This window comes from Arachis hypogaea, chromosome 5 (assembly GCF_003086295.3).
Source record: "Arachis hypogaea cultivar Tifrunner chromosome 5, arahy.Tifrunner.gnm2.J5K5, whole genome shotgun sequence".
Classification (NCBI taxonomy): Eukaryota; Viridiplantae; Streptophyta; class Magnoliopsida; order Fabales; family Fabaceae; genus Arachis; species Arachis hypogaea.
This window is the reverse complement of record NC_092040.1, coordinates 4,586,049-4,612,984: the sequence shown is the minus strand read 5'-3', so window position 1 is coordinate 4,612,984 and position 26,936 is coordinate 4,586,049. Positions and strand designations below refer to the sequence as shown.

The window sequence follows — 26,936 nt, the reverse complement described above, 5'->3', positions numbered from 1 at the left end:
TATTGCGGTGATTTCTTTTCCCCTCCATTTTCCAGTTACATGGATTCATGAAAAGGCACAAACCTTTGCACTGTTTTGCAAACCAACGTGACTCTCCATTCATAATATATCACGATCAACCATGATGATGATGATGATGATCACACCAATAAAATTCTTTAATGGATAATTGCTACCATCTTCTACTCTTTAGTTTGCTCTCTTTCTCATTAGGATGTGAGTCATGGGGTTGGTTTTCATCATCATCAGCATCATTTAGTAAAGAAGAAACTTTTCCCAACAAAGGCAGCACTACTATAGGTTCTGTTGCTGAGTTCTCCATGGAAGGCTTCCATGACAGCAAAGGAGTGAAGTTGGTAGAGAATGCAAAGAACAAAATGGTTGACTCTAACTCATGTTGGCTAAATGCTTATCAGCATCTCTTTGCAGGGTGTTCTGAGATTCTTGCTGACAATGAGAAAAGGTCAAGACTTGCATGGCATCTTAGTGACTGCTTTCAAAGGGACTCTGGTAGAACACCCTTTGACAAATGTCATCCAAAATCTCCAATGGCTAAATGTCTAAGAAACTTGGATGATCTTGCTCATAAGGTTTACCTTGAATTTTACTTGGAAACAAATTCCATTTGTCATCAGTTACAGTTAAGTGCAATTTCTCATACAATATCTTGGTTACATTATCAATTTGTCCTATATTTTTTTTACTGTTTTTGTTAGTGTCTCATGATCTTAATCCAAATATAATAAAATAGTGATAAGATAGAAAGCTTGAGACTTTATCATTGTATCTAATATCTCTAGTTTTTGAATTGATGAAAAATATTGAGTGATAGTTAACCAATGTTTTGTACCCCCCTTGTTTCTTTAGGGCTTATGCATTTAAGCATGAAACTGAAAGGCTTGTGACGGAACTGAAAAGTTCAGCACAGTATGTGGAGGATAAGTTAGATAGCATGGATGAAAAATCAGAACGTCTTTTACAAAGTTCAAACCAAATTCATGATTCCCTAAATTCAATTGATGTTTATACTCAACAAGTTGCTCACACTGCTAAAAGTTTGGAGAATCATGTAGATACTGTATTGAGGCATTCAGAAAGTGTTTATGAGCAAACCAAGAAAATTTCAGCATCACAATTACAATTGAAGGAGGGACAAGAAGGTATGAAGAGGAATTTGGAAGATGGGGTGGCAATGATCAAGGACTCTTACATTCATTTGGGGCAAGAAATAAACAAGTTAAGGGATGATGCCATTGAAATTGAGAGAGAGGTTATAAAACTTGGAGATGCTATGTCAACAAAGATGACAATCTTACAAGAAAAAGCTGAAGATATTGGGAATATGGCTGGAGAATCCTTAGATAAACAACAATTAGTTCTAGATGGACAATCCATGGCATTGAAGAGTCTAAATTCTCTATCAGAGTTTCAATCGAAAGCAATGGAAGAGAGCAGGTAGATAAGTTTTCAAATGTGAATTCAAGGACATTTTTGGAAACTATACTTACTTTGTTTATCATACTGCAGAAAATCTTTAGAGCACTTTGCTGAATATGGACATAAGCAACATGAAGAGTTGATTCAGAGGCAGAAGCAGATTCAAGGACTTCATGATCATTTAATGGAAAATTCTAAAACAATATTGGCTGCTCAGGTTTGCAAATTCTTAGAGTTAGAATATAGAAACTATGTAGTTTATTCCCATTCCTTGTATCAATGTTCATATTTACTTTTTCATCTAAAGTTCTCAATTTTTTTATTCTGCAGGAATCTTTTGAATCAAAGCAAGCAAGCATGTTTCTGGCTTTAGACAAGCTTTTTGCTCTGCACAATGCAATGTTGCTTGAATCGCGAGGAATCAAGGCTTTCTTCGTCTATTCCATGTCGAGCTTCGTCATCTATTTGTTAACTAGTACAAAACAAACATACAATGTTAGGCCACGGTTATACATAGGTATGTAATCAAGCCTTAGTTATGTGTTTTTCTAGTCTAGACTCTAGAAATTTAATTGATTGATTCTAAGTTCTTGGCTAAATGTGAATGTGATTGGTTAATTTCAGGACTTTGTGGCACATTCTTCATTGAAATATCCATTTTTCGATTTGCTTATGATAACATTGAGCAACAAACCTTGATTGTGAATATGGTTAGATCATTCTTCATGGCAGTTGCTGTAATACAACTTCTATATGCAGTTTTCACATACAGGTGATTAATATTTACAAAGAACAATGTTGGGTATTTATACAAGACTAATCTTGATCCAATAACCCTATGAAGATTAAATTTTGTAGGGATTATGAAAAATTGAACCATGAGTTGCTACTAACTCTGGTTGAAAAGGTTAACGGCATGCAAATGCAAAAAGAGTTGTTGGATGAAGACAGTGATATAAATTGGCTTCAGTGGATAAACACTGATTTATCAGATGATGATGATTGTCTTCATGATCCTAGCTATACAATTCCAGAACAAATTGGAGAGTATTCAATCACATCTTCTTCAGATATGAGATATAATCTCCGTCGACGCAGTCACAGTCGCTCACCTTGATTGAATTTGATCCACAAGCATTGCTAGTTTGTATTAAGAATTGTAGAACTTCATCATTCAAGAATTATCTATCTATATGTATAAGACTTGAATTTGATGCAGAAATACATGTATACATTCTATGATTTAGATTTTAGAGTTATGTACATAAAAGTATAAACAAGTTTAAGTTGATTACTAGTTTTTTCACCGTGAAAGGTAAAAACTTAAAAACCAAGTATATTAAAATGCACTACTCATATGAAATTGTTAGTATTCGAAGATGAGGAATCTTAGAGGATCATCAAAATTTATTATTTTTTGTTATTATTTAGTCTTTAATATTTAAAAGTATAAGATAAAATATGTTGTTGAATTATTAGACTAAAAAAATTATACTAAAAGAATTGAGTTGATAGGTAAGTAATAGCTAAAAACAAGTTTTTTAGTATTTTTCTTTGAAAACAACCGTTAAAATATTAATATGATATTAATTATATTAAGTAGTTTAATCAAATATGTTGATTGGTCTAATAGTTTTCGGTTATCATTTTCATGTAATCATATCTTTTTGTATAAATAATCATCTTTGTTAAATTGTCTAACTATTTTTTCAAGGAAACTATTATAGCATGAATAGTTACTCTTTTGTCTAGAATTCGAATCTCATCTTGTTCATACAACAATTTATTGGTCAACAATAAACTCTTAAATATTCAAGTTTGTGACAAATTAGTTTTTAAAATAAAGTGACAATTGTGTCTTCAAGGGTTTCGACTTCGGACTAATTAGTCTTTGAAAAAAAAACTTATTAGGTCCTGTACCATAGCAAATAGTAGACATGACTGACATATATGTCATTCCGTCAATAGATAGTGCGAAACGAAATAGAGTTGTCCATGTATTTTGTTATCTATAGTGGTGAGTAGGAGTGAAAAAAGGCCAGGCGGCCTGCCAGGGGCTTGCAGCCTGGCCTGTGTTTGGCCTAGCCTGGCCTGGCCTATTATAAAATAGGTACAGGCTCAGGCCCAAGCTCTTCTAAAAGCCTTAATACATTAATAGGCCAGGTCCAGGCTCACTAATTAGTCTTATAGGCCTGTCAGGCCGGCCTGGGCCTGTTAAAATATAATTAAATATATAAATAATTATTTATTATTAATAAAATTATGAGATATTTTAATTTTATTATATTTTATTATAAATATTTTTGTATATTTTAAATATGTTAAAAGTCTAAAATTTTTTATAAATATTAAATATATGACATATTACATATAACTATTTTTATTAAAAAATAATTTTTTAAATAATATTTTTATTTTTGTAAAAAAAACTTATCAGGCCTTTTAACAGGCTTCAAGCCAGGCCAGACCTAGTACTTTATAAAGAGCCTATAACAGGCTGCAAGCCAGGCTCAGACCAATCAACTGTATGACAGGCCAGGCCTGTTAAAAGCAAAGCCTGGTCTGGTCTGGCCTATTTCCACCCCTAGTAGTGAGTGTATTTTACTTACTGTCACATGAGTATAGAAACGATGTAATTTTAGATAATAAAGCATTCATTATTTTTTGAATTTTCATATAACTTTTATTTACTACTAATTCTATCAAAATAAATGAAGCTTCCCTCCAAAAATTATTATTTACTTAATATTTTTTTATAAATAGAGACGCTATAATAGTTAATTATACCTATAAATACTATTCTTAAATTTTATGTGATAAATTGATAAAAAAAATATAATGCATCTATCATTTATTATATTAAAGAATCATACTGATAGTCTAATTTTTAACTCACCAACTCAGGTCCCTCACCTACCCATACAGTCCCACACACCCTTCCGATCTTCGTCTTGTCTTAAACAAAAAGGCTCTGTTATTTCAATCTCACACACTCATCATGTTCGCACCTTCTTCACCCACCAACCCACAATCATCAACAACCTCATACTCCTCCTGAGGACCTTCAATGGCTTCTTCCACCGCCACCCAATTCTCCCTTTCCCTCTCCGCCAAACACGCAGCCCCAACAACAGCCTCCAAGCTACCCACTCGTGTCTCCTCGCTTCAAAAACCGAACTTGGTGCCACCCCACTTCGGATTACGATGTTCTCACAGTCAAAGTGTCCCTCTTTCGAAATCAAGGATTTGCGCTAGCTCAGCTCAAGTTATGGATCCCGTCACTTCCAAGAATGAACCCACCATCGTTGACGTCGATTTGGGCAACCGCAGCTACCCCATTTATATTGGATCCGCCTTGCTCCACAAACCCGAGCTTCTCCAGAGGTGAATTTCTCAAATTCAAACTTTTCTTTCATTTATGGCATCCCCAGTTTTTTTCTTGTCTTTAATTATTGCCAAATTTGTGTTTTTGAATCTTGATCGCTCAAATGATGTAAATGTCGGTATTGGTTGGAAGTTCCAAGTCACTGCAATGGACCAAAATTGTGCACAAAAGGAAGATATTCATATTATTAGTTTATATCAGTCAACCATGCTTCATCGCAATCATATAATTGTATTGATCAGGGTTGTGCTAGTGTCACAATAGGACACTTGGATGCCTTTGATTGATGTATTGTTGTAGTGTATATTTAATTATTATTTGATATCCGGTTTCTCCGTTCTCAAATTAATTATGTAGTGTGTTATCCCATACCTAAAAATATGATTGAGAACTCAAACTTGCCATTCAGATGGGGGATTATATTTCATTTTATATTATTCTGAAGTGCTCTGTTCTTACTAGTTTGTTGTTGTGTGATAGGCATGTCCATGGAAAGAGGGTTCTTGTGGTCACTAATAACACGGTTGCACCATTGTATCTAGACAAGGTCATTGATGCTTTAACAAAGGGAAACCCAAACGTTTCAGTCGAGAGTGTAATTTTGCCGGATGGCGAGCAGTACAAGGACATGGTAGGTCTTTCTCGTTAAAGTTGACTTTTGTGTTTATTGGCTCCCGTGGGAAATTGTGTAAATGGTGATTGCATATTCAACTGATAGGATACGCTTATGAAAGTCTTTGACAAGGCCATCGAGTCACGGTTGGACCGACGCAGTACATTTGTTGCCCTTGGAGGAGGTGTGATTGGAGACATGTGTGGCTATGCTGCTGCATCCTTTCTACGGGGTGTTAATTTTATTCAGATTCCTACCACTGTTATGGCTCAGGTCTTTTGCTTCTCTCTGTCCCCCTCACACCTTTCTTGATTTTCTTTAATTCTCTATTGATTTTGCTGCTGCTCCATCTAATGGTAATAGTTCTGATTTCCAATTCCTAAGTTACTGTTCTTCACTATTCATTAGATTGTGTATTTTTTTTTCTCAGGTTGATTCATCAGTTGGTGGTAAAACTGGGATAAATCATCGTCTTGGAAAGAATCTAATTGGTGCTTTTTACCAACCCCAATGTGTGCTTATTGACACAGACACATTGAATACGTTGCCAGATAGGGAGCTAGCATCAGGTTTTGCAGAGGTTATAAAGTATGGGCTTATTAGGGATGCAGAATTTTTTGAGTGGCAAGAGAAAAATATGCAGGCATTAATGGCAAGGTAAACTTTTAAGTACTGTACTGTACTTTAACAATCCTGCATATGAAGTTTGTAAGAAGAGGTGAAGCATCTCATGGGTCATAATATTATTGGTGGAACCATGGAAGTGATATGAAAATGTGCTGTTTGCGGGAAGGGAAAAAATGTGTCACAACTCTCGAGTTTGTATTTTACAATTTCTCATTGCTTATTGCATTTCACATGCTTTTCGCTTTGTCTTCTTTTTACTTTTCATCACAACGTTGTGCAGTTTCTTCTGTAGTGGTTTTCTATTCTTCCATTCCTAACAATTTAGTGCTTGCATTTACAGAGATCCTGCGGCACTGGCATATGCTATAAAGCGATCATGTGAAAACAAGGCTGAGGTTGTCTCCTTAGATGAGAAGGAAAGTGGAATGAGAGCAACATTAAACCTGGGTCATACATTTGGTCATGTGAGTGATTTTCTTTTTACTGGTTATTGTATTGTATTGTATTATTCTATGTGATATCCTGAAAAATTGTATAACTGAGGATATAAATGCATATTTCTTCTCGAGCAAGTATAAAACTGATAATGTAATCAGAATTGAAATTGAGTAAATAGAAATATGGAAAACATGGATTGTTTGAAAAAAAATTAGTACTGAAGGTTGTCAAGAATATTCTTCTGTAATTTCCTAACTTTTTTTTCTCTTTCTTGCGCCACTAAAGGCAATAGAAACTGGAGTTGGCTATGGGCAGTGGCTTCATGGAGAGGCTGTTGCAGCTGGCACGGTATTTTATTCTTTATTTTTCAAAGTTCAAATAGAACCCTTAATAGGAACATTTGTGTTTTTATTCTTGCCCACTTTTTCTCATAGTGAATGGAAATTGTATGTCTATGTATACAGGTAATGGCTGTTGACATGTCATATCGCTTAGGTTGGATTGATGATTCGATTGTGAAACGAGTTGGAGACATTTTAAAACAGGCTAAGTTACCTACTACACCTCCTGAAATCATGACGGTGGACATGTTCAAATCTGTGATGGCGGTAAGGGTCTCGACACTTTACCACTCTTTCCATGCTTGATTTTCTTTTGTTTTGTTCAATGGTTGATTCGTTTTGGTTTGACAGGTTGATAAGAAGGTAGCAGATGGGTTGCTAAGACTTATCCTTCTGAAGGGTCCTCTGGGCAATTGTGTCTTCACTGGGGACTATGATAGAAAGGCACTAGATGATACTCTTCATGCATTCTGTAAATCCTGATTTTGGGTTATGATATATTTGCAATTCTTTTTAATGATGCTTGTATCTCATGATAGTCTCGTGTATTTTTTCCTGTGTTCTCGCTATGTCACACTTTGTACTACCATTATACAAGCAAGAGTGTATTACATTAAAAAATCGAGGCTTGGTCAATAATTATTATCTGGGCAGAGCTCATATTATTCCCATATTTTTCGTTGCTAACAACTTTGCTGAAATGTGCTCCAGAACACGGTGACTTGAAGACTAAAGATGGTTACTTTAATTCTAATGTCATGAAGATTCGGCAAAGTTTCTAATAGAAGCTAACTTTTACAGCTGCATATTCTTTGTGGTGTTTGGAAATAGGCAGTGTTCATTTCAAGTGGATAATATAGAAAAAGAACTGTGATGTACACAAGTAAATAAATATTATAATTGGTTATCATTCTTGAGAAATATGGTTACATTTGCTGGTTTGCCATGACAAAAATTTCCAACTTTTCTACCTAGCCTGTGATGAACCAAATCACATTATAGCCTCATAACAACGGCTAAAAGGATTCATATAGACTACCTAAATCTGCAAAAAGATTGCATGTAAAAATGTCAGACCAGTGTTGGACATTGTTTTCTGATCCTCCTGGTGCCTACCTTACATAGACTATTCACTGTGGACAAGGATCTTTTGAAGCGAAGATATCATTTTAGAGGATAAAGTAAGCAAATTTTACCTTTGGATCAATGAATTTAGAAGCAAGACTCATCTTCTCTTTATTGATCCAATGATGAAATTCCTCATTTACCCTTTAAAATGAGAATCTTACTTTTGAGGATCCACATCCACTTTGCTGCATCAGGTTTGGTGGCCACAGTGTGCTTGAACAGCAAGAGTCTTTAAGTTATTTGGACATAATTTTCCTTGCTTGTCAAATATATTCTTGTCCAGGGGCACAGCACACTTTGCCTTTCCCAAGCAATACTGCACAATGACATGAAGAATGTTTCATCTGAATATAATGCATTCCTGCATGCGAGTTGTAAAATTTAAAAAAAAAAAAACATAAAGGTTGGTTAAGTTGTTTTACCTGTTCAACCACCTTCTGGCTATTTGGTGAAGTGCAGTTTCCAGGGAACAAATGTCCACACTCGCCTACCGGATCACCATAACTTGCAAATTCAACGTGAGTAATTATTTTGTTCTCAGGACACGCCAAGTTTGCTGTTGGTTTTGGATTCTTCATTTTGGTGCTTACCACACCCATCTCTCTCCTCCATGTCTTCGCATTTGGTGGATAATCTTCCCTTACTATGCTGCAAATTGTATCTCTATTGACGGTTTGGATCTTGATACCCTCTACTTTCCCTCCCATTTCCTCTAATACAACTATTAGATTTTCCTTTGGCTTCAAGAAAGCTCTTGGGATATGATATCTGGGAACAAAAAATATTGAAATAAGAGTTTAGGTTTCATGTTATTGTATATCTTGCGGATTGCATGTTCTGTCTGCCCACTTTTAAGTGTCATTTCTCGGCTGCATTTGGAAACAGTTTCCAAATACATCCAAAAAATGACACTTAAAAGTGGGTGGAAGTAATATTATATAGCACATTACTGACATGCCCTGCGAAGGATTTCCTAGAGGAGAGAGGTACGATGGCCAATAACGCCCAATGCTTTTTCCATTAACCCAAACCATGCCTTTGGACATGGTTTCCATTTGAATAGCAACAGGGTCATTTCCCTCAGGAGCATCAAAGTTAGCCTGTTATTGATGGAACATACATTTCAAGCATTAGATAAATTGGTTCTTTACCTATCATTTTGATTTCAAATTCATGTTCTCCTTTGTTACATGATCATGTTTTACCAAACAAGAATACCTTGTACCATGTAAGAGCCGCCCCCTTGTCGGCTTTAGTCCACTTAACCTTCTGAGAACCCTGCTCTGTGAAAATGTTGTTTTTTTCGCCATCTAAGCTGATCTGCAACACAATTGTAACTTTATGTCTCAAAACTATCCACTAGGGAATAATTGTGTGCATGTGAAGTACTTATTGTCACACCTTATGTGACCATCCTTTTCTCGACAGATCAAGAGGACTAGTTTTAAGGCCAAGCAGGGTTATAGCGCGCACACCAGCGACCCTGTGCTCCAAATAGGATCCGCTATCCTAGAGTGATTAAGAAAGACATGTTTTGAGTTCCTAGACCACTCTGCTTGAGAGGAAAGAATGAATAATAAATGAGGCAACAAGAAGTTATGAAAGTATTACAGGGAACCCAACAGTTGCACCCAAGATTGATATGTAATTTATTCCTGGCTTCAAGGATATCGGCTTTTTGAAGACGAAATTCTTTCGTATAAGGGTCCCATGCCCAGATCCTATGATGACAGTGCAAATTGAGAGATGTCAAGGCCACATTGAAGATGAGGCCCTGGAGTAGAGGACAGTCTCTTTAGAAAGAATATTACCTATGTATTCACCATTCACAAATGCATGCAAAAGGTGACCAAGGGATGTTATTTCAAGCACCAGGCGACCAGTTGCCGAGTTTAACTGAGTAGCGTCCAACTTTAAACTGCGCCATGGAGAAAGAACACCAACAGATTCATTGAAAGGAAAGGAAAGGCAAGTCAATCCAGTGAGAAGTTCAGAACCATTTCTTGATATTCTGGTAAGGATTTCCACTTACCTTGTTGTAAACCATAGATAATCAGAATCATCCTTGGTTGTGCTGAAGTGCTCCAAAGGCTCTACAAATTTAAGAGGAGAAGTATCTGGGGTAGGAATGGTCTCTTTGAACATTGTCCATTGGAGATTATTGGCAATATTTGAATCCTTGTATCTTCTTTCATTGTGTTGGGAAACAATCTAAGTAAAATTGAATCAGATTGAACTAAAGCTTAGCTTGGCATCAAGCTCACAACTTAGAAGATGAGAACATGAACGTGTATACTACCATTCTTGAGTTGTAGACAACTATTTTGCAGTCGGGGAGTATGCTTATAGAACGCGGCGGCAGGTAATATTTGACTCCTCTAAATTCCACAGTTGCATCCAATAAAGTGTTGTTGTTGGACAAGAAAGCAGTGCATGTGTTTCCTTTCCCCTCATAAACTCTGGCCTACAAACAAAGAATTCCCATAATAAGCAACAATGCAGCCTAAGACACTGATGTAAACTACTCCATAGTTCACAGGCCTACCTCTGTATCATCACTGAACTCTTGCAGTGATGGAGTTCCCCACAATAAAGCTTTCTGGCTTAGTTTCAAAGCGTCGTGCAAGTTTCGCAGATGCCCCCATTTTGGTTCCCTCTGCAGTCCTAAATTCACAAACAAATGCACCTCAGACATGAAGAAAGCTGAATTATGGAGTGCCAAATAAAGGTTCATTCTGCAATCTAAAGCAACCAAAATAAAATTTTTATGAGGGTCCAAGTCCAACATGCCTAACCATATTCATCAAGAGGAGCTTCATCATAGTACCGAGTTGTTATGAAAGACGACGTTGTTCGTCCAAAATTGGTTCCACCATAATACTGTCAAGCAAAAGATAAACAAAAGTGTTATTGGAAATGGAAATCTTTTTGGATTCTAAGTTTCACAGCTAAACTTTGCAACATCCATTACTGAAACGCTATTCACCATATAATAGTTAGCAAGAGTTCCATTCTTAGAGAAGAATCTAGCAATGGAGAATGCAATGTCTTCAGCAGTTCTTTGTGATGGAGGATCTCCAAATGCTCTATACCTGTAATGAGATAGTGATTCCAAATGAATAAAGTACCTAGCACCATTTTAATGTCATCACTTGAGTGTTACACTTACTGTGCTGTCCAATTCTCAGTCCATAATATTGGTTTATTAGGACTGTTGGGGCCAACAAAAGTATCTCCACAGTTTCTTCCATTGCAAGTATTTATCTGCGCAACCGTTGTTGATTTCTTCCAATCAATTTTTCATTCAGAAGATAAAAAAGAAGCCATCATAGAGGAACTGCATGACCTACCACTGAACCTGGTGCATCTGATTGCTTGCACATAATCCATGGAACTCCAGTGTTTAGGCCAACAGCCATGTCTCCCGCCCAATGGACATACGCCGTTCCGTGTTCTTTGTATGCCTTTTGAACTGTGTTATATTCATTTTCAATCTGAAAAAGAAGAAAAACAGCAGTGAAAATGTAAAGCTTGTGTTCTGATCAAAGGTACATACTTATTATTTTTGAACTTCAATTTAATTCTCACTTCAATTGTTAACCTGTGACAAAATAATTGGACCTCCTTGAGAGGCAAAAAGCTTCTCATCCATCATCTTTTTTATGATCATTTTGGTGAACTTTTCCATGTGATACTGCATATACAAATACAATCAAGTTCATTTATGCTATTTCAGGAAGAAATTCTGTGACTTAAAGCAACAAGTTAGAGCAACTACCATGAAAGGTTCATTGTCTGATCTGAATGTAATGTTGGGAACATGTTTTAACCATACTGGCAATCCTCTGAAATGTTGCCAACAATGCAAATTGAGAAGAGCATCAATGGTATTATATAGTAATTTCAATCATTAAGTTAGAATTAAGAAACTAAACTTTCATTCCATACCCATAATTCCATTCAGCCTCTATGAATGGCCCAACTCTAAGTGTTGCATACATACCATTCTCCCCAATTGTCTTTATATATTTCACTAAATCATAGTCTCCTTCAAAATTGAACTGCAATAGGATAAGAAACACTAATCTATTAGCATTAATTAGCATACTTAAAAGAATAATTAATAAAATAATCTTACACAAACTTTGTACTTAAACACTTTAGACATGATTACTTGGCCTTGTACTGGTTCATGAATATTCCAAAAGACATAAGTCTGAATCACATTTAGCCCTCCTTCTTTGGCTTTCTTGAAAATATTTGGCCACATCTAATCAAAATAGATGAAAGTATAGCAAATGAAACATATAGTAAGTCTCCATGTCCTTGTCAAAATTAAAAAGTAAATTATACTCGCATTTATTGAATTTATGTAATATATATGTATAACTTTTCGTTTAGAGTACTGCTAGGGAGCCAATGGTTTGAGTGTACAATATGTACAATGAGCTATTGAGTTACAAAATGAACATTACTCATACTATCCAGAATAACCATCCGAGTAATGGGGATAATAAACATCTTAGGTCACGAAACCACTCATCCCAAAAAGCTTAAACTGATTTTGGGGTTCACCAAAGATCAAACTTTTAACCTTTCGGATCTAGAGTTCTAATACCATGTCATAATACCACTCATCTCAAAAGCTTCAACTGATGGGAAAAGGTAATACTAATGGTTATATCTCTAATACTCCCTAAACCTCAATTGTACACATTGTACAAATATTTCATTGGCTCCTTATACTTTCTCTTTCGTTTATTAATCAAAAATAGGAGTGACATTATTATATATACATAGACAATATGGCAAATATGCATGTGTTATGTGTACCTCAGGGGGGCAACGAGGATAATGAATTGAACCAGAGAAGAGAAGCATTCTTCTGCCATTGATGAACAATGACTTCCCATCATAAGTAACACCCTTGGCTGGACCATTTGAAACAACTGAGACAAAAAGCTGTGTAACAAGTGCTGTGAGAAACAAACCTCTACTTGTAATAGTCAACATCATATCATAACAAAAAAGCTCTCCCAAAAAAAATGGTCAAAACTTCAAACACAACTCATTTAATTCAGATTCTAACATAGAGAATTTGTGCATAACAGGAGAGGATATGTTATGTTTTTTGAGTATATGTGAAGGATCATCCATTAACACTACTATATTGTAATCAAAACTCACGGATTAGCCCTTCAATTATGTGACTTAGGAGAATATTTCGGTGCTTCTAATGTGTGTGTGTGTGACAATTATTTCAGTTTGTTTGTCCAATTCACATTTAGCTATTGTTGACAATCTGACTTGGTCAAAACATACAATTTTGGAATGGTTGAGGCTTCTCTGCATCACACGTGGAATTTAAATCCCCACCTGAAATATTGTTGTTTCTGGATTAAGTTTTTAGTCAAGCAGTTTGATTGCTTTTTGTTCCATTTCGTTTCATTTTATTTGTATTTGAAGGCAGCATAGGAAGCATGAAATTGCAATCGTGTTATTTAAACATTTAAAAATAAATATTTATAAAATATTTAGCAATATTTAATAATAAAAATTAAAAGTGTAAAAATACATCATACATAAAAATTTAAAAGTGATAAAATGTCAATATAAAAAATGTTAAGTTATATTTGAATTAACACAAGTCAATTCTCTATCTTTTGTTTTTTAACACTAAAACCTCAAATTAACTCCCTTTAATATTTCTTAATATAAAATATAATATCTAAATCTTATATAAAAAAAACACATAAATATTTAGAATTACAAATTTTCATGATCACTTATCTTAATTTACAATAATATAGTATAGACAAAATTTTGTCGATTAATATTTCTTATTCATATGACATCTTTAGTAAATCAATGATGTTATAATCTATAACTTATTTGAGATTCGCACTAAGTTAAATATATTGTAGTATAGGCTTAAAAATAAAAAAGATGAATAAAAATTGCATGTCCCACTCTTTTTAAATTTTGATTTGTTGAAAGTAAATAAAGCAAAATTGTGAAGAAGCTCAATACTATGCTTGTTAAACTGATTGAACCTAACTTTCAACTCCCTAGTTCCCTCCATCAAATTTTAACCTAATATTGTTGAAGATTCTTTTCTGTTGACCAAAAAGTTTGTATTCAAAATAAAGCTAATAGCCTAAAAGCATAGCACAATTTGAAGTTAACGGATCTCTTTAGTTTGGCCTTTATTATCATCCACCTACACACATCACCCTTTTTCAATTCGATCTTATTCTTTTCCCTCCATTTTCATTTGAAATAAAATAAGTTTCAAAATGTAATAATTAATAAAAATTAAAAACAAACAAAAATATGAACTGTCCCTGGCCACAAATTCATTTGAGTCCGGCCGGATCCGAAATTTATTCCGATTAAAACGTCATGTTAAAGTTGTAAAAAAGATGACAAATTTTTTATTATTACCAAAATAACTAAATAAATAATTTTTATTACCAAAAAATAGTAAGTAAATAAATAAATAAATAATACAACTCACAAGTGCTACGAGTTTGTTGGTGAATTGGGTGAACGAACGAACGCTTCAACTGCAAAATTTATCGGCCAAAAAAAGGTTTCGTCTTTTTCTCTTTCTTCACTGTCTCCACCACACCCATTACCGTTTTTAATTCCTTCTCCTCCAAAAGGGTTAGGGTTTCCACATTTCTCCTATTTTCCTTTCTTTTTTTTTACCCATTTTACCTAACGATTAGGGTTCGGTATTTTCTTTTGTTTTTTGAAAATTTCGTGGTTCATTCATGGAAGCTGCTTCCTCTTCGTCTTTTTGTGAGTGCATTTTGGTTTTGCTCTGCACAGATGCGTAATTGAAGCAGAAGATAAAGTACGTGGAGGAGGAGAAGGTGAAATTGGAGGGAGAGAGAGTGTGTGGTTGTGTGATTCATTGGTTCCTCAGGTGAAAGATCTGAGGCTATCGTTTTTTTGTTTGTTGGAGGGGTTTTGGTGAGAGAGAAGGTGAAAAGATGAGTGCTTCCAAGTTCATTAAGTGCGTAACTGTTGGGGATGGAGCTGTGGGAAAAACATGCTTGCTAATTTCCTACACCAGCAACACCTTCCCAACGGTGATTTCTTCTTCCATGTCTTCAGCATTTTTCTTTGTTTGTTGAAAATTTAGTTTTTGGGTGTATTAGGGTGGTGATGAAATTTTGAAATTATGAAATTTAGCCATGGAACTTGCCTACTTTTTTATATATAAAAAATGATGATTTTTTTGAATGAGTTTAAATATTCCTTTCAAGTGTTTGGATTGGTGATATTTTGTTTGAATGTTATTTACACTGCAATTTGCTTTGGAACAGGATTATGTGCCAACTGTGTTCGACAATTTCAGTGCAAATGTGGTTGTCAACGGAAGCATTGTTAACCTGGGCTTGTGGGATACTGCTGGTAATGTTGCATAATTAAGTTATTTTAATGTGTGAAATCTGTGATTTGGGAAGTTCTTTCCAGATTTATTGTGTTATTTGGGGAACAGGACAAGAAGATTACAACAGATTGAGACCTTTGAGTTATCGTGGTGCCGATGTGTTCATATTGGCTTTCTCTCTCATAAGCAAGGCTAGTTATGAGAATGTCTCCAAGAAGGTACTTATCTTGCACTGATATTGTGTTCCTTGTGTTTTATTGTGTTTATGAATATTTGTTGATAAATATGTTCATGTTTCATTTCCAGTGGATTCCAGAGTTGAAGCATTATGCACCTGGTGTCCCCATAATTCTGGTTGGCACGAAGCTCGGTTAGTTTATTACCATCTAATGTGATATTGCTATCGTGATGTTGTGATTTTGTTAGATGCTGCCTTCAAGCATGTTTTTGTATGTTACGTGAATCACAGAGCGTTTAGGATTTGTTTATTTCTTTTTAAATGTATACAGTTTGTGCTATGAACATGATGAAATCGGATGAGAACTTAAACCTCTCATAATGCATACGCAATAGATGTTGACTTCTTTGGAACTTTCGATTATCTGAATGAACCCAGTTATGGTCAATGCTTTGATGTTTCTGGTTGGCTGTTGGTTTCATAACTTTCATTAGTACAGCGTAAATGGAGACAGGTTGGCCCTTTCTCCAAACAAATTCCAAAAAAGTGAGAGTTTCATTTTGTGATTTTGCAATGATGCAGATCTTCGGGATGATAAGCAGTTTTGCATAGACCATCCTGGTGCCGTGCCCATTACCAATGCTCAGGTAAACATTGCTTTTGGTGCTTTTGAATCTTGCTTGGTTATATAACAAATCGAATCTGACACGTGGATCCCCCTAAAGGGCGAGGAGCTTAGGAAGCTGATCAATGCACCAGCTTACATTGAATGCAGTTCTAAAACACAGGAGGTACATAATTTGAATCTTTTTCTGACATTTATTTCCCACTCCTAAGGTTAATATGCTAATTGAGTTTGAAATTGACTTGTGTTTTGCAGAATGTGAAGGCAGTGTTTGATGCAGCCATAAGAGTTGTGCTTCAACCACCAAAGCAGAAGAAAAAGAAGGGTAAAGGACAAAAGGCGTGTTCGATATTGTGATTGGCTAGGTTTAAAGATTTGACAGCCCTATGTTCAACCAACCTGCATTGTCCTGCCCCTCTTCATTTTCATCAATCATTTCTTTTGTTGTTGAAGAAGAGTATGTGGGTGTTCGTCCGACAAATACTCTACATCTCCTTGAGTATAACTTGCTTTGCTTTCTTGGAATTATTGTCAACTCTAATAGTCAAATTTGCATTTTATGATTCCCACCTTTTGATTTTATGTATTCAAAGACTGGAATATCCCACTAAGGATAACGCCTTGTTTGCTTGGATATATATTAATATTTAAATTATTTGTATTTCCACCTCTATAATTCAGTTGCCATCCGGGGAAGACTTAGACTTATGGAGCTCTTTCTTTTTTCTTCTTTTGGGAGTTGTTGAAACTCCACCCTCTGCATTGCATGAGAAATTTCATCCTTTCTTTTTCGATAATAAAAAGAACTCGACACCCTTATTATACCCAAACCATGCCCAAATGTTCAATGTTCAATGGACAATGGTTCAACGAAAATTGCACCAAATAGCTACCACACCTACCTTGAATGGTGATGCCGCTGGGGTTTCTTTACCCTGTATTTTTCCGGCAAAAATTTTTTTATTTTTTATTTTTTATTAAGACACAGTTGGACACAACAGACACGTGTATCGATGAGTGTCGTGTCCGAAATGTGTCCGACACGACAACTCAGCGAAGTATTCGTGCTTCATAGGTAGTATGTAACGTGCACTGAGCAAATTACAAACTCATTTGATGTAATGTGTAGAGGTATTTTTCGTGTTATTAGAGACTTGATTACCATCATGGAACATTGGAACCAAACATATAATAGTCGACTGCTAAACTAATCGCCTTCCTTTTATTGTCTTAACCTACAATTTCATCATACATCTTCGATTGCATTATTATGTTGCTCAATTGAGAAATTTTATTTACTTTATAGAATGAAGTTATTCTCTCTCTCTCTCTCTCCCTCCCTCCCTCCCTCTTTTGAAATTTAATGGACAAAATCATAAACTAAATTCCTGAGTATATAAGAATACCTCTCCCTCAATTTCTTGTATCATGAACCATCTTAATTTAATGTAGAACTTAACATCCAATCAATCTTATTTATTTATTTATTTTGGTATGATGATCTAATCAAATTCATTATATATTACATTTTATAATCAAAATGTGTCATGACATAGTTTTTCCTCCAAAATTAAAGAATTTTTTTTATCCTTTTTATCTCTATTTTTATATCAAATGAAAAAAATCCTTTATATATTGATGCAAAAAGAATTTTGAGAGGTAGGACAACAGTCCCACGGACTCGCACACTAACAACGTCAGTCGACCATATGCTAACAGACATACCATCGGATTAGCAATCTCATAGATTGCCAAGCGACATCTGGACAACGAATTGCCCTTGATTGGAAATGAGCGTAACTAACAACAACCAACTATTTGATCGGCTGACGTCGACCTATACCGAACGACCATCCCATGACCAATATAGGCCAACCAACTGACCGATCACCGGATAGATTGCCTATTGACAGCAAAGTGACACACAGTCGGTCGAACAACAAAGCAAATGCACGCTGATTGACCCTATTGACCCAACCATTTGCCGTGCTACCCAGACAGATTGTTCGACCAAAGACCTGCCCCTGATCATTTGACAAACCGCCCGCCGATCGACCCAAAATTTTGGTTATTTTAGCTGTTTGTAATTCACGATGTAGAAACTTCACCCGTATGGTATGACATTATTGACAACATTGAATCTCCTCCCTCCACGTATAATTTGATAAAATCTTTAGAATTTATTACATCGTTAGATAATAATTTTTTATTTCTTAATAAAAAATTAAAAAACTAGCTCATTTTATTTTTAAAAGAATGCATTTCCGTAATATTATTCCGAGCATAAATACTAGTTTAGTGCGGAGAACTGACAAGAGAGATAAGGTAAGTTTGACATTCACCCAATGACCCAAATACATCCACCATTCTATTCCCCCCCACTGGTAAGACAACTAGACAAATAATAATAATAGTTTAAAAAAAAGGAGAAAAGAAAGGAAAAAGAAAAAGAAAATTGGAAAAGTATAGGGTACCAACATATTATTCGCCAACTTCTGCCAACTCTTATTTATATTTGTGTTTTATGGAAGTGTGTTCGTAGATGTGTCTAATAATTAATATATTTTAAATACATATATAAAGAGACACATCCATAAAATATATCTATAAAGACACTTCTATTAAACACAGTTATAAAAAAGACATTTTTATTAGACACATCCATAAACACACTTTCATGAAACACAATTATAAATAAGAGTTGGCAGAAGTTGGCAGATATACTGTTGGTAACGTAGCGGAACCGAAGAAAATTACATTCGACTAAACTTTATTAGCCCATTCCAATACAAACTAGGCAAAGAAGCAAACACTAACAACGGTATGGTATCCAGTCCACCGAAAAAAAATAGAATGGTACGGTATCCACAATTCCATAGTGCATAGCGCAAATGACATAAATATGGACAGTAATTCTGAATCTGTAGACTAAACTAGACAACCACGACTTCGTGTAAACCTTTTGCACAACTGGAATAATCTAGCGACTGTACTACGAACTAATTCTCTTAATTGATGTAAGGCCTGAAAAAGGATCAACCAAAAGTTCAATAACGACTCATTCTCTCATGAGTTACATAGTGCATCTTGATCCTAACTAAATGGCCGAGTGTTTTTGCTGTCAGAAAATATCAGGAACACCAAAACTTGTGGGCCCACAGTTGAAATCGAAAGATAAATGAAAACAATCACTAGACATCCCACGATCAAATAGTTCCAAATCTAACAGGATCAAACCTGCGCGTCAAGCCTTTATGGGTTCATACTTGATGGGTTCATACTTCTCACCAACTGCACCACCCTTCTGTTTCTGGAATTGTACATATCGCATAGTACTAGCTAAGAAAGCCTCAGCAGCTGGATCTGATGTCGTAGAGTCACTTTGCATTTCGTTCATGATTAACTCAATTAGGCTCTGGATTGAAGCAACGGTGATTTGTGGGTTCCCCTTCTCAAAGAAGTATAGATACCTTGTAAACACACAGCACATCAATATTCCAGCAACAAGAAAGTGACGCGAAGTAAGGTTACAGAAGCAATCTTACTTGTTCAATATCTCAATGAAGAGCATAACTGATCCAGTGCTACCTCGTGCTGCATTGGCCATTTGTTGTGCAGCATTTGCAATTCTTAAAGCCCGCTTGAGGCATAACAAGACTCTGGTCCAAAAATAAGTATGAACATAACAAAAACAATTAAGGATCACAAAAGATAAATTTATATACTAATTCCCATATTTCTCTTCAACCATTCCCCATGGCCAAGTATTGTATGCCTTTGCCACATATTTTGGTTAAAATCAATCTTAACAACTAACTTAGGATATGTAAAACACTGAAATTCACCTAAAACTAATTGAGTTCAAATAAACCACCACTGTGAAAAATGCTTAAAAAATTTTAAACACAATAATTCATCAGGAGTTCGAAGTCTCCTAGATGTCGTATAGAAACACACCTCTCTCCATCTTTCATGTTATCATGATCTTCAACCCAAAACAGATGTGAGCATGCATACACAGCTCGGCACTGATCTGGCTTCTTCAGAAGCTTTGCTGAATACTATCCAATGAAAAGGCACAATAAATTTAAGATTTAGTAGAAGAATATATATGAGCATTATTTAAATATCAGTATAAATAATCACCCCTGTGGCCTTGTGAGTTAAAGTATCCCTGTTCTCAACACCAAAGACATGCATCCTTTGAAGAGTTCCTATTATTAAATGGATACACGTGATCTGCGCTCTTGAATCCTAGTATGACAATGGAAAAGCATAACTAAGCATGGGTAACCCATAAAATGCATCAATGTGAAAGGTTCTCTTCTGAAATTACCCTAAAGACAAGGGAAAGAAGAGGAATGTGGGGAGGGAATGGAGATAGTTTGGACTCACAGAAATCTCTTCTTCGTATAGAATATAAGCTTGGGTGAAAAACTCGTAAGCAACGGGTTCCAACTCACAGTCATTTGCAGCCTTTTGGAAAGGTAAAACAAAATAATATTAGTATTATAGTTACAAAATACCATTTCGATGTGCTCCAAGAATATTCCAGTACCTCAGCACATTGCAAATACAACTGCAATGCCAATTCCGGCACAGGTATACCGGACAGAGTCTCGATAATCTGAGACAAAAAGGAACAAGTATCAGCAGACCAATTGACCAACTATGAACCCATAATATTTTAACAATTTGAACTTCAACAAAAGGCCAAAGCAGAGAATAGATAAGATGTAAACATCACTCAATTGTAAGGATGATTAGTTGCTGTATATACTAAAACGCCAACAAATCTCACACCCTCGACATTAATAAATATTCAGTCATATTGTACAACTAGGCTAGCACCAATCATTCTAGGGGGAAAAATTACCTGGTTTAAAAGCTGAAAAATTTTCTTTGGTGTTGTTGATGCATCATCTCCAAAAGGATTTTCTTCTTGGCCTTGCAACTGTCTGACCAACTGCATATATAATACAGTATATATACTGCATTAATTCTTGTATTTGGCTTTGTAAATTAAGGTATAAAAATAAAAAATACAAAATACAAAAACAGCCATTCTCATGAAGAAAATCAAGAGAGCATGAACAGATAATTTATAGTTGTCATAGTAATTTGGCATGATTGATATTATGGCTTGTTATGTATGCCACCTAATCAGAATGAGAAATGGAGCTCCCATTATTTCTCATCATCTAGCAATGGAAAGGAAGACAAAAATCACAATTTCTGTTATATGACAACAACTTGCAGCTTGCTAGGCAGCGCTTCCCCGTTTATCAGAGTTCTCAAATAGAATGCCAATGCCAAATACACTATCTACCGTGAGATAAGAAGCCTTAGTAGCATTTTCAGGGCCTCAAAATGATTATCTAATAAAATAAATGAAATGTTACAACCAACCTATAAATGAAACCACCAAAATGCTTAAGTGATTCGGTTTTTCCACCAGCCATCCTCAACTAGTTCACAACCGCATTATTGTTATCATTATGGTTTTCAATTTGGTATCTAATCTATGCTATTGTTTACAGCATCATCAATTCATCACGGTTTAAGCAGAAAACAAGGTATAACAAAAGAAGACAACTAATCAATATGATCAACCAAACCTTTAACGAACAAAAAACAAGAGGTGGAACAGTGAAAGGCAAGCGTTTTGGTCCTCCAGCCAATATGTGCTTCCTCACAGTTTCTATGATCTGCAATTCAGTGGATAACTATTATGACACAACATAAAGTAAAAGCTGAACTTTCCACTCACTGATTTCATCTCAAATACCGTTAAAACAAACTATAATAACAGTAAAATACAGATAACAAGTTCCACTCACAGGAGCCCAGGAACAGTTATCAACTTATTATTAAGGTGAAAAGTTCAATGTGACAAACTAACTCGCCACCAGATCCAGCTTGCAAGTAAAAAACTTATTTGAGTACTTGCAAGGGCAAAACCCACGAGCAGCATGAATACAAAAAATACAGTAAGAAGGAAGTGAAATCAGACGAAACTATTAACTGCAGTTAGAAAGATATATGGACTTTCAGGCAGAAAAAATGAGCATAATTATCATCATGCTAATGCATGTATATTCACCTTAAGCATCTCTTCAGGATCATCATTATAAAACATCTGGATTAGGCGGGCAACAGAATTTTGCTCCTCTTTGAAGTCATCTTCGTCCAGCTAAAAGGGAGGAAAGGGGGGATTAAAAAAAAATCCAAACTGAGAAAGGATCCAACAAATAAGGATTGTGTTTTCACAATAACCAGGATTTTAAGAAATATCCCTAGATGACTAGCTGTTGAACTTAAATGACCTTGTCATTTGAGGTCCCGTCAGAATCCTTGATAAGCCCCTTTATCAATTCAAACAATGCTTCAACCTAGAATCCAAGCAATGTTGTAGTAAGATACTTACAACAACAACAAAAGAAAGTGAAATGAAAAAAAAAAAAAAGACAATTAAATAACCTATATACCTTGTCTGAAGTAGAAATGCGAGTTCCATTTTTCATAATGCTTTGAATAATAACAGTTGCCATGACCCTAATAGTTGGAACATCGAGATATTCCAGTACACGAGGATAATTTGAAAGCTTCAAGGCAGTCATAATATCATTATATTTTTCTAATGGAGCACTTAATAGAGCAACAACCTGCTTTGTTGCCTTGCTGTCTTCAATTTTCCCTTTGCCAGAGAGTTTTCTCACACATGCTCCCTAACAAGAGGTACATACAATCAGGACATGACCTTGACAGAATTAAGGATTTTTTTTTTTTCTTGCCATGAAAGGAACAGTGTTCTTGTCCATTAAATGCAATAATGCTATTTTATGACAAAATTCAACAAAGATATTGTTTCTTTCATTCTTTTTTAAAGTATTTTATTAGTTATTACCACAAATTAAGGAAATAATGACAATGGCTGAATTTTGATCAAATGAATTAGTAAGAAGAGCAGTTAACATGCATGCACACAACCATTTTGAATGGAAACATACCAGGACTTGATCTGCATAATCAAGTCGATCCGGGTGAACATGAAGAGTGAATGTGAGAAGAGATGAATATAAAGTTACAACTCCAAGAGTGGGCATGTCAGGCTGTGCCTCTATCACCTGCATAACAATGGAAGACCTCGTATTTCACAATCAATGAGACACACGTGTTGGCACTGCATGATGCCAACATCTGACATTTATTAAACCAAAAAGTCCAAATATACCCTGCCAATGGCATTGCTTAATTTGGCAAATGCTTCCACTTGCAAAAATTCTGGCAACACCTCTGCACTTGATGCAGCATAATGTGAAAGCCTTTCCATTAATTGAGACAGTACTGTCTTGATATCAACGGACGGCTATGGGAAAAGATAATAAGAAAGAAAAATGAAAAAGCAACTTAGTGACGATACATACAGGATTTACACCATAAAATTGTCGTATATATTTTGGATAATGTCATAATTCTGAACAAGATATACATTAGCTACTGTTAAGCATTTGCTTAAACATTTCCAATCGATCCAGATGGGGGAGCAACTGTAAACTATTAGATGTAAAATTCATTCATATGCCTACATATTAAAACAATACAGGTAATGTACAATGGTTCCCTAAAGGGGTTAGTGCTCAAGATAAAAGGTAACAACTAGCACTCAGAAAAGGCAGATGCTAATTTACTAAAACAAGTTAACTGGTATTTTTGAGTTCTGTAGACCTGCAAAACATAAATCCTGAAAATAGAATTTGATGCAAAATACTTTATTGGCCGTAAGATAATTTGCAAATAAATGCATTAAGAATATCACTAGGTTGGCTTCCATTTGTTGCATATCACATTATTAAGTAAAATTTTGGAGATGCCAAATGAGCTACTCCTCAAGTTACAAGTTGAACAGCATCGACTTACAGAAACATCTGCAGCAGTTTTTAAAAAATTGAGGGTCCACATGCTATTTTGTAGCTGTTTAGTCAAATCTTTCTATGGGTAATCATCTTGCTGATACATTTTTGGAGCTTCTTTGCAACTCTATTTATTGAACAAAACCTCGTGTTTTTAACCAAGTTCACTAACCTGAAGCTGAGGGCAAGCACCCAACAATACATCAAGAGTTTGCAAGTGATACTCATCAGGGAAGACTTGAATTATGCAATCCATCAAGTAAAACTGGGCCAACTCATCTTTGCAATTAACAACCTGTCAAAGATAATCAAGCACAAGGGAAAAAGAAAAATCCAGTTAAAAAGTGAATTATGTCTTTGACAAACAAAATAGAAATAACAAAGCAACAAATAAGACCTGCTCTAATACTCTGGGAAGCACAATATCTTTGTACATATCAAGATCAACACCCTCTATCTGACTGAGAACATGGAGATTCTTCCCAACCTAACAAATAAGGATAAAGAAGCAAGCAAAACCTTCTATAAGCATTTGATCATGTATACAATCCCATTGCAGCCAACTAAACCAGTTACAGGCTTCAGATATTACAAGATCGCGCAGCTCACTCCTTTCTTTCTCCCGTTTCTCCTTCTCCCGGGCAGGCCCCTGCAGACCAGAAAGCCCGACAGCAAGCCTCAACTCAGGGTCAGCTAAGAGTATGAATGATTCACATGCATTACTAAACCTGCGTGACCAGAAATCATGCCCTCATGACATGCAACTATTGTGACGACATGCATGTCCAAACATGAGAGCAGAAACACTCTGCAGGCAATTTAACCAACCTGATGTTGCATGCGCACCCAAAGTTTGTTCATTTCTGTGAAATTTTGGAGTACAAACTCTACAGCATCAGATACAGTATCAGCATCCCTACAAATAACAGAGTAGACATTCACGTATCTGGTTCAATCTCAAATCGGTGCAGCATAAAATAAAGTGAATGACAACACCACTGCCCCATATCTAAGTAAAACACACACTATTTGAAAGAGAAACAAATAAAAATAAACAAAAAGGAGGACCCAATACTCTAATCACACTAATAGTTAAAATCATCATCAACATCACAAAAGTGCAGGGACCAGTAAGATACTAGTTTAAATTGGATTCAGATTAGACTCTTGTTCTGGACAAAACCAAAAGAAATGACCATGCCAAAAGAGAGCCAATGAATGATCAACTAAATTGCAAATATCATGAAACACCTAGTCTGTTCTGTTCCGATAACTTCAAAGTTGGAAAAAAAATGCTTACCCTTCATACTCAGAACCAATATCCGGCAATTTGTCCCTACTAACTTGAGAAAGATAACTTCTGAGAAAGAGTCCACGAACAGGGTGCTGAATACCACGACACATCTCCACAAGATCCTTTAGAACATCCTTGGCAGGAGCTTCCTTTGATTTGATGTACACGGATCCTACTGTACAGAGGAGATACCTGATCATGATTGTACAATTAAAACATCATATGTGAGAAGCAGATTAATATGAAAGAAATAATGCATAAACCACTGCAACCTCAATACCTAAAACCCTTCTCATCCAAAACTGATGTGACAGCTTACTAGTAAAACACATGTCAAGGCAATAATCAGAAATTTACTTGCCATTGGTTTTCTTAGCAAGAGAAATTATTTTCACCGTTGTGAAATATCAAACCCAACAACGAGCAATTAGAAGAAATCAGCATTTAAGTATCAGCCGTATTGCACATAACTCAAATTAGTAATTGAAAAAAAAAAGTGAAGCTTATCAAATACATAACTAACTAGACATTTTCACGATGGTGACTATAATAGAGAAGATACCGTTCGGGAACAATGTCCTATCACAAGCATTTTCTAATAGATGAATGCAAAGACAATAACTAACAACTGTGACTTACAGTCGAGGCAAAATGTTGCCGGCGTGCTGGACGAGCTCATAGAGATCAATAATGGAGCAACCACGACGAGTCTCTTCCTCGAAGAACATCTCCAGCTTCCTCAACTGATCAAATGCGCGCATGTCTAAAGCCCCACCAAAAAAAAATTCACAATAGATACGCAAATTACGAACAGCAAAGGTCGCAATTAAAAAACAGCATAACCAATTTCAGGATCCAATTATGAAAATAAACAAAAAATCAAAGAAGTGAAGGGGGTTCTGAGAGCGAAAAACTGACAGAGTTCGTAGTACTTGTGAGGAGAAAGCTTGGAAGTCCTGAGCTCGGAGAGCATCTGAGCGGAATACTTGAGAGCATCTCTTAGATTGTTGGAGTCCTGAGATAGAATCGGAATTGGATCCAAAGGAATTGCGATTAATTTGCGAAGAGGCGAATCTGGATTTAGCGTGGAACAGAAGGAAGAAGAAGCGGCAAAGAGAGAGAGAGGTTAGGGTTTAAAAGAGTAGTTACCAATGCGCGGTGCATGTAGAAGGAATTCTGCTGAAGGCCAGCGATTCCGGCGGCGAGAAACTTCTCTTCGTCTTCGGTTCCGTCTAACATGGTTAATTTTTATTTTTTCCTCACTGTGTGCGGCGGCGGAGGCGGTGGTGGTGATGGAGTTTGAGGGAGGAGGGTGGGTTGTTGGATCCCTCTAACTGCCGGTGGAAGGAGTGTGTGCGTGGTAGCTAGTTGTGAGTGTTTGCGTCCCGCTTGGGATGTACGTAATGGAGAATATGCTTCTTCCTCTTGATCTCGCCCTCTTTGACCATTATTAGCTCTTTCGCTTTGAGTTGGGTTAATTTTGGTAAAGAAGAAAACACAGATTAACAATACTCTGATTTTAAAATAATGAATTAAATTGTTTTTTTAAAGAAAT

The 26,936-nt window shown here is 35.7% G+C and overlaps 5 protein-coding genes across 8 annotated transcripts; 3 read left to right on the top strand and 2 right to left on the bottom strand.

The window, feature by feature from the left end:
- The first annotated feature begins 161 nt into the window (after window positions 1–161).
- On the top strand, window positions 162–2,554 carry LOC112803168 (protein GAMETE EXPRESSED 1-like). The gene is made up of 6 exons (XM_029298658.1): window positions 162–670; window positions 868–1,455; window positions 1,528–1,654; window positions 1,768–1,954; window positions 2,062–2,209; window positions 2,296–2,554. The coding sequence occupies exons 1-6, from the start codon at window positions 162–164 to the stop codon at window positions 2,552–2,554; spliced, it is 1,818 nt and encodes a 605-aa protein (XP_029154491.1).
- Window positions 2,555–4,283: 1,729 nt separating this feature from the next.
- On the top strand, window positions 4,284–7,512 carry LOC112800329 (3-dehydroquinate synthase, chloroplastic-like). Its single transcript, XM_025842553.2, has 8 exons — window positions 4,284–4,821; window positions 5,303–5,453; window positions 5,541–5,708; window positions 5,866–6,092; window positions 6,403–6,526; window positions 6,786–6,848; window positions 6,965–7,108; window positions 7,193–7,512. The coding sequence occupies exons 1-8, from the start codon at window positions 4,505–4,507 to the stop codon at window positions 7,322–7,324; spliced, it is 1,326 nt and encodes a 441-aa protein (XP_025698338.1). The 5' UTR covers window positions 4,284–4,504; the 3' UTR covers window positions 7,325–7,512.
- Window positions 7,513–7,725: 213 nt separating this feature from the next.
- Window positions 7,726–13,085, bottom strand: LOC112800325 (beta-galactosidase 13-like). 2 transcript variants are annotated; one of them, XM_025842549.3, is made up of 19 exons: window positions 12,803–13,085; window positions 12,144–12,239; window positions 11,918–12,030; window positions 11,748–11,814; window positions 11,571–11,663; window positions 11,320–11,463; window positions 11,139–11,233; window positions 10,956–11,061; window positions 10,765–10,849; window positions 10,515–10,633; window positions 10,269–10,433; window positions 10,002–10,180; window positions 9,781–9,887; window positions 9,581–9,690; window positions 9,371–9,478; window positions 9,188–9,289; window positions 8,924–9,069; window positions 8,392–8,737; window positions 7,726–8,285 (listed from the first exon to the last, which is right to left on the bottom strand). In XM_025842549.3, the coding sequence occupies exons 1-19, from the start codon at window positions 12,983–12,985 to the stop codon at window positions 8,160–8,162; spliced, it is 2,490 nt and encodes an 829-aa protein (XP_025698334.1). In that variant the 5' UTR covers window positions 12,986–13,085; the 3' UTR covers window positions 7,726–8,159. The 2 variants fall into 2 exon arrangements, with proteins under 2 accessions (XP_025698334.1, XP_072092721.1); XM_072236620.1 differs by having other exon boundaries at window positions 7,726–8,737.
- Window positions 13,086–14,336: 1,251 nt separating this feature from the next.
- LOC112800331 (rac-like GTP-binding protein RHO1) lies at window positions 14,337–16,847 on the top strand. Of its 2 annotated transcripts, none has more exons than XM_025842555.3 (8): window positions 14,337–14,561; window positions 14,804–15,066; window positions 15,304–15,391; window positions 15,480–15,589; window positions 15,678–15,741; window positions 16,132–16,196; window positions 16,275–16,340; window positions 16,430–16,847. In XM_025842555.3, exons 2-8 carry the CDS (start codon window positions 14,968–14,970, stop codon window positions 16,529–16,531), a joined length of 594 nt encoding a protein of 197 aa, XP_025698340.1. In that variant the 5' UTR covers window positions 14,337–14,561; window positions 14,804–14,967; the 3' UTR covers window positions 16,532–16,847. The 2 variants fall into 2 exon arrangements, with proteins under 2 accessions (XP_025698340.1, XP_072092722.1); XM_072236621.1 differs by having other exon boundaries at window positions 14,399–14,561; window positions 14,753–15,066.
- Window positions 16,848–18,927: 2,080 nt separating this feature from the next.
- LOC112800326 (vacuolar protein sorting-associated protein 35A-like) lies at window positions 18,928–26,936 on the bottom strand. 2 transcript variants are annotated; one of them, XM_025842550.3, is made up of 21 exons: window positions 26,531–26,936; window positions 26,300–26,396; window positions 26,021–26,144; window positions 25,388–25,573; window positions 24,916–25,003; window positions 24,680–24,736; window positions 24,485–24,574; window positions 24,260–24,382; window positions 23,409–23,543; window positions 23,185–23,301; window positions 22,663–22,902; window positions 22,501–22,566; window positions 22,278–22,367; window positions 21,793–21,882; window positions 21,051–21,140; window positions 20,733–20,801; window positions 20,570–20,650; window positions 20,321–20,428; window positions 20,132–20,235; window positions 19,720–19,833; window positions 18,928–19,644 (listed from the first exon to the last, which is right to left on the bottom strand). In XM_025842550.3, exons 1-21 carry the CDS (start codon window positions 26,618–26,620, stop codon window positions 19,419–19,421), a joined length of 2,385 nt encoding a protein of 794 aa, XP_025698335.1. In that variant the 5' UTR covers window positions 26,621–26,936; the 3' UTR covers window positions 18,928–19,418. The 2 variants fall into 2 exon arrangements, with proteins under 2 accessions (XP_025698335.1, XP_025698336.1); XM_025842551.2 differs by having other exon boundaries at window positions 24,680–24,815; window positions 26,531–26,896.

Bases quoted from the DNA above. Each gene is read 5' to 3' on its own strand.
- LOC112803168 (XM_029298658.1), top strand. From the start codon at position 162: ATGGATAATTGCTACCATCTTCTACTCTTTAGTTTGCTCTCTTTCTCA. The intron at 1,655-1,767 runs GTTTGCAAATTC...TTTATTCTGCAG, and splicing joins AAACAATATTGGCTGCTCAG to GAATCTTTTGAATCAAAGCA. The intron at 2,210-2,295 runs GTGATTAATATT...TAAATTTTGTAG, and splicing joins TATGCAGTTTTCACATACAG to GGATTATGAAAAATTGAACC.
- LOC112800329 (XM_025842553.2), top strand. From the start codon at position 4,505: ATGGCTTCTTCCACCGCCACCCAATTCTCCCTTTCCCTCTCCGCCAAA. The intron at 6,093-6,402 runs GTAAACTTTTAA...TTGCATTTACAG, and splicing joins ATGCAGGCATTAATGGCAAG to AGATCCTGCGGCACTGGCAT. The intron at 6,527-6,785 runs GTGAGTGATTTT...GCGCCACTAAAG, and splicing joins TGGGTCATACATTTGGTCAT to GCAATAGAAACTGGAGTTGG.
- LOC112800325 (XM_072236620.1), bottom strand. From the start codon at position 12,985: ATGATGTTGACTATTACAAGTAGAGGTTTGTTTCTCACAGCACTTGTT. The intron at 9,888-10,001 runs GTAAGTGGAAAT...TCCATGGCGCAG, and splicing joins TATCTATGGTTTACAACAAG to TTTAAAGTTGGACGCTACTC. The intron at 9,479-9,580 runs GTAATACTTTCA...TAATCACTCTAG, and splicing joins GTGCAACTGTTGGGTTCCCT to GATAGCGGATCCTATTTGGA.
- LOC112800331 (XM_025842555.3), top strand. From the start codon at position 14,968: ATGAGTGCTTCCAAGTTCATTAAGTGCGTAACTGTTGGGGATGGAGCT. The intron at 15,392-15,479 runs GTAATGTTGCAT...TTTGGGGAACAG, and splicing joins GGGCTTGTGGGATACTGCTG to GACAAGAAGATTACAACAGA. The intron at 16,197-16,274 runs GTAAACATTGCT...ATCCCCCTAAAG, and splicing joins TGCCCATTACCAATGCTCAG to GGCGAGGAGCTTAGGAAGCT.
- LOC112800326 (XM_025842550.3), bottom strand. From the start codon at position 26,620: ATGTTAGACGGAACCGAAGACGAAGAGAAGTTTCTCGCCGCCGGAATC. The intron at 24,575-24,679 runs GTAATATCTGAA...CTTATTTGTTAG, and splicing joins GGAGTGAGCTGCGCGATCTT to GTTGGGAAGAATCTCCATGT. The intron at 24,383-24,484 runs GTCTTATTTGTT...TATCTTTGACAG, and splicing joins TTCCCAGAGTATTAGAGCAG to GTTGTTAATTGCAAAGATGA.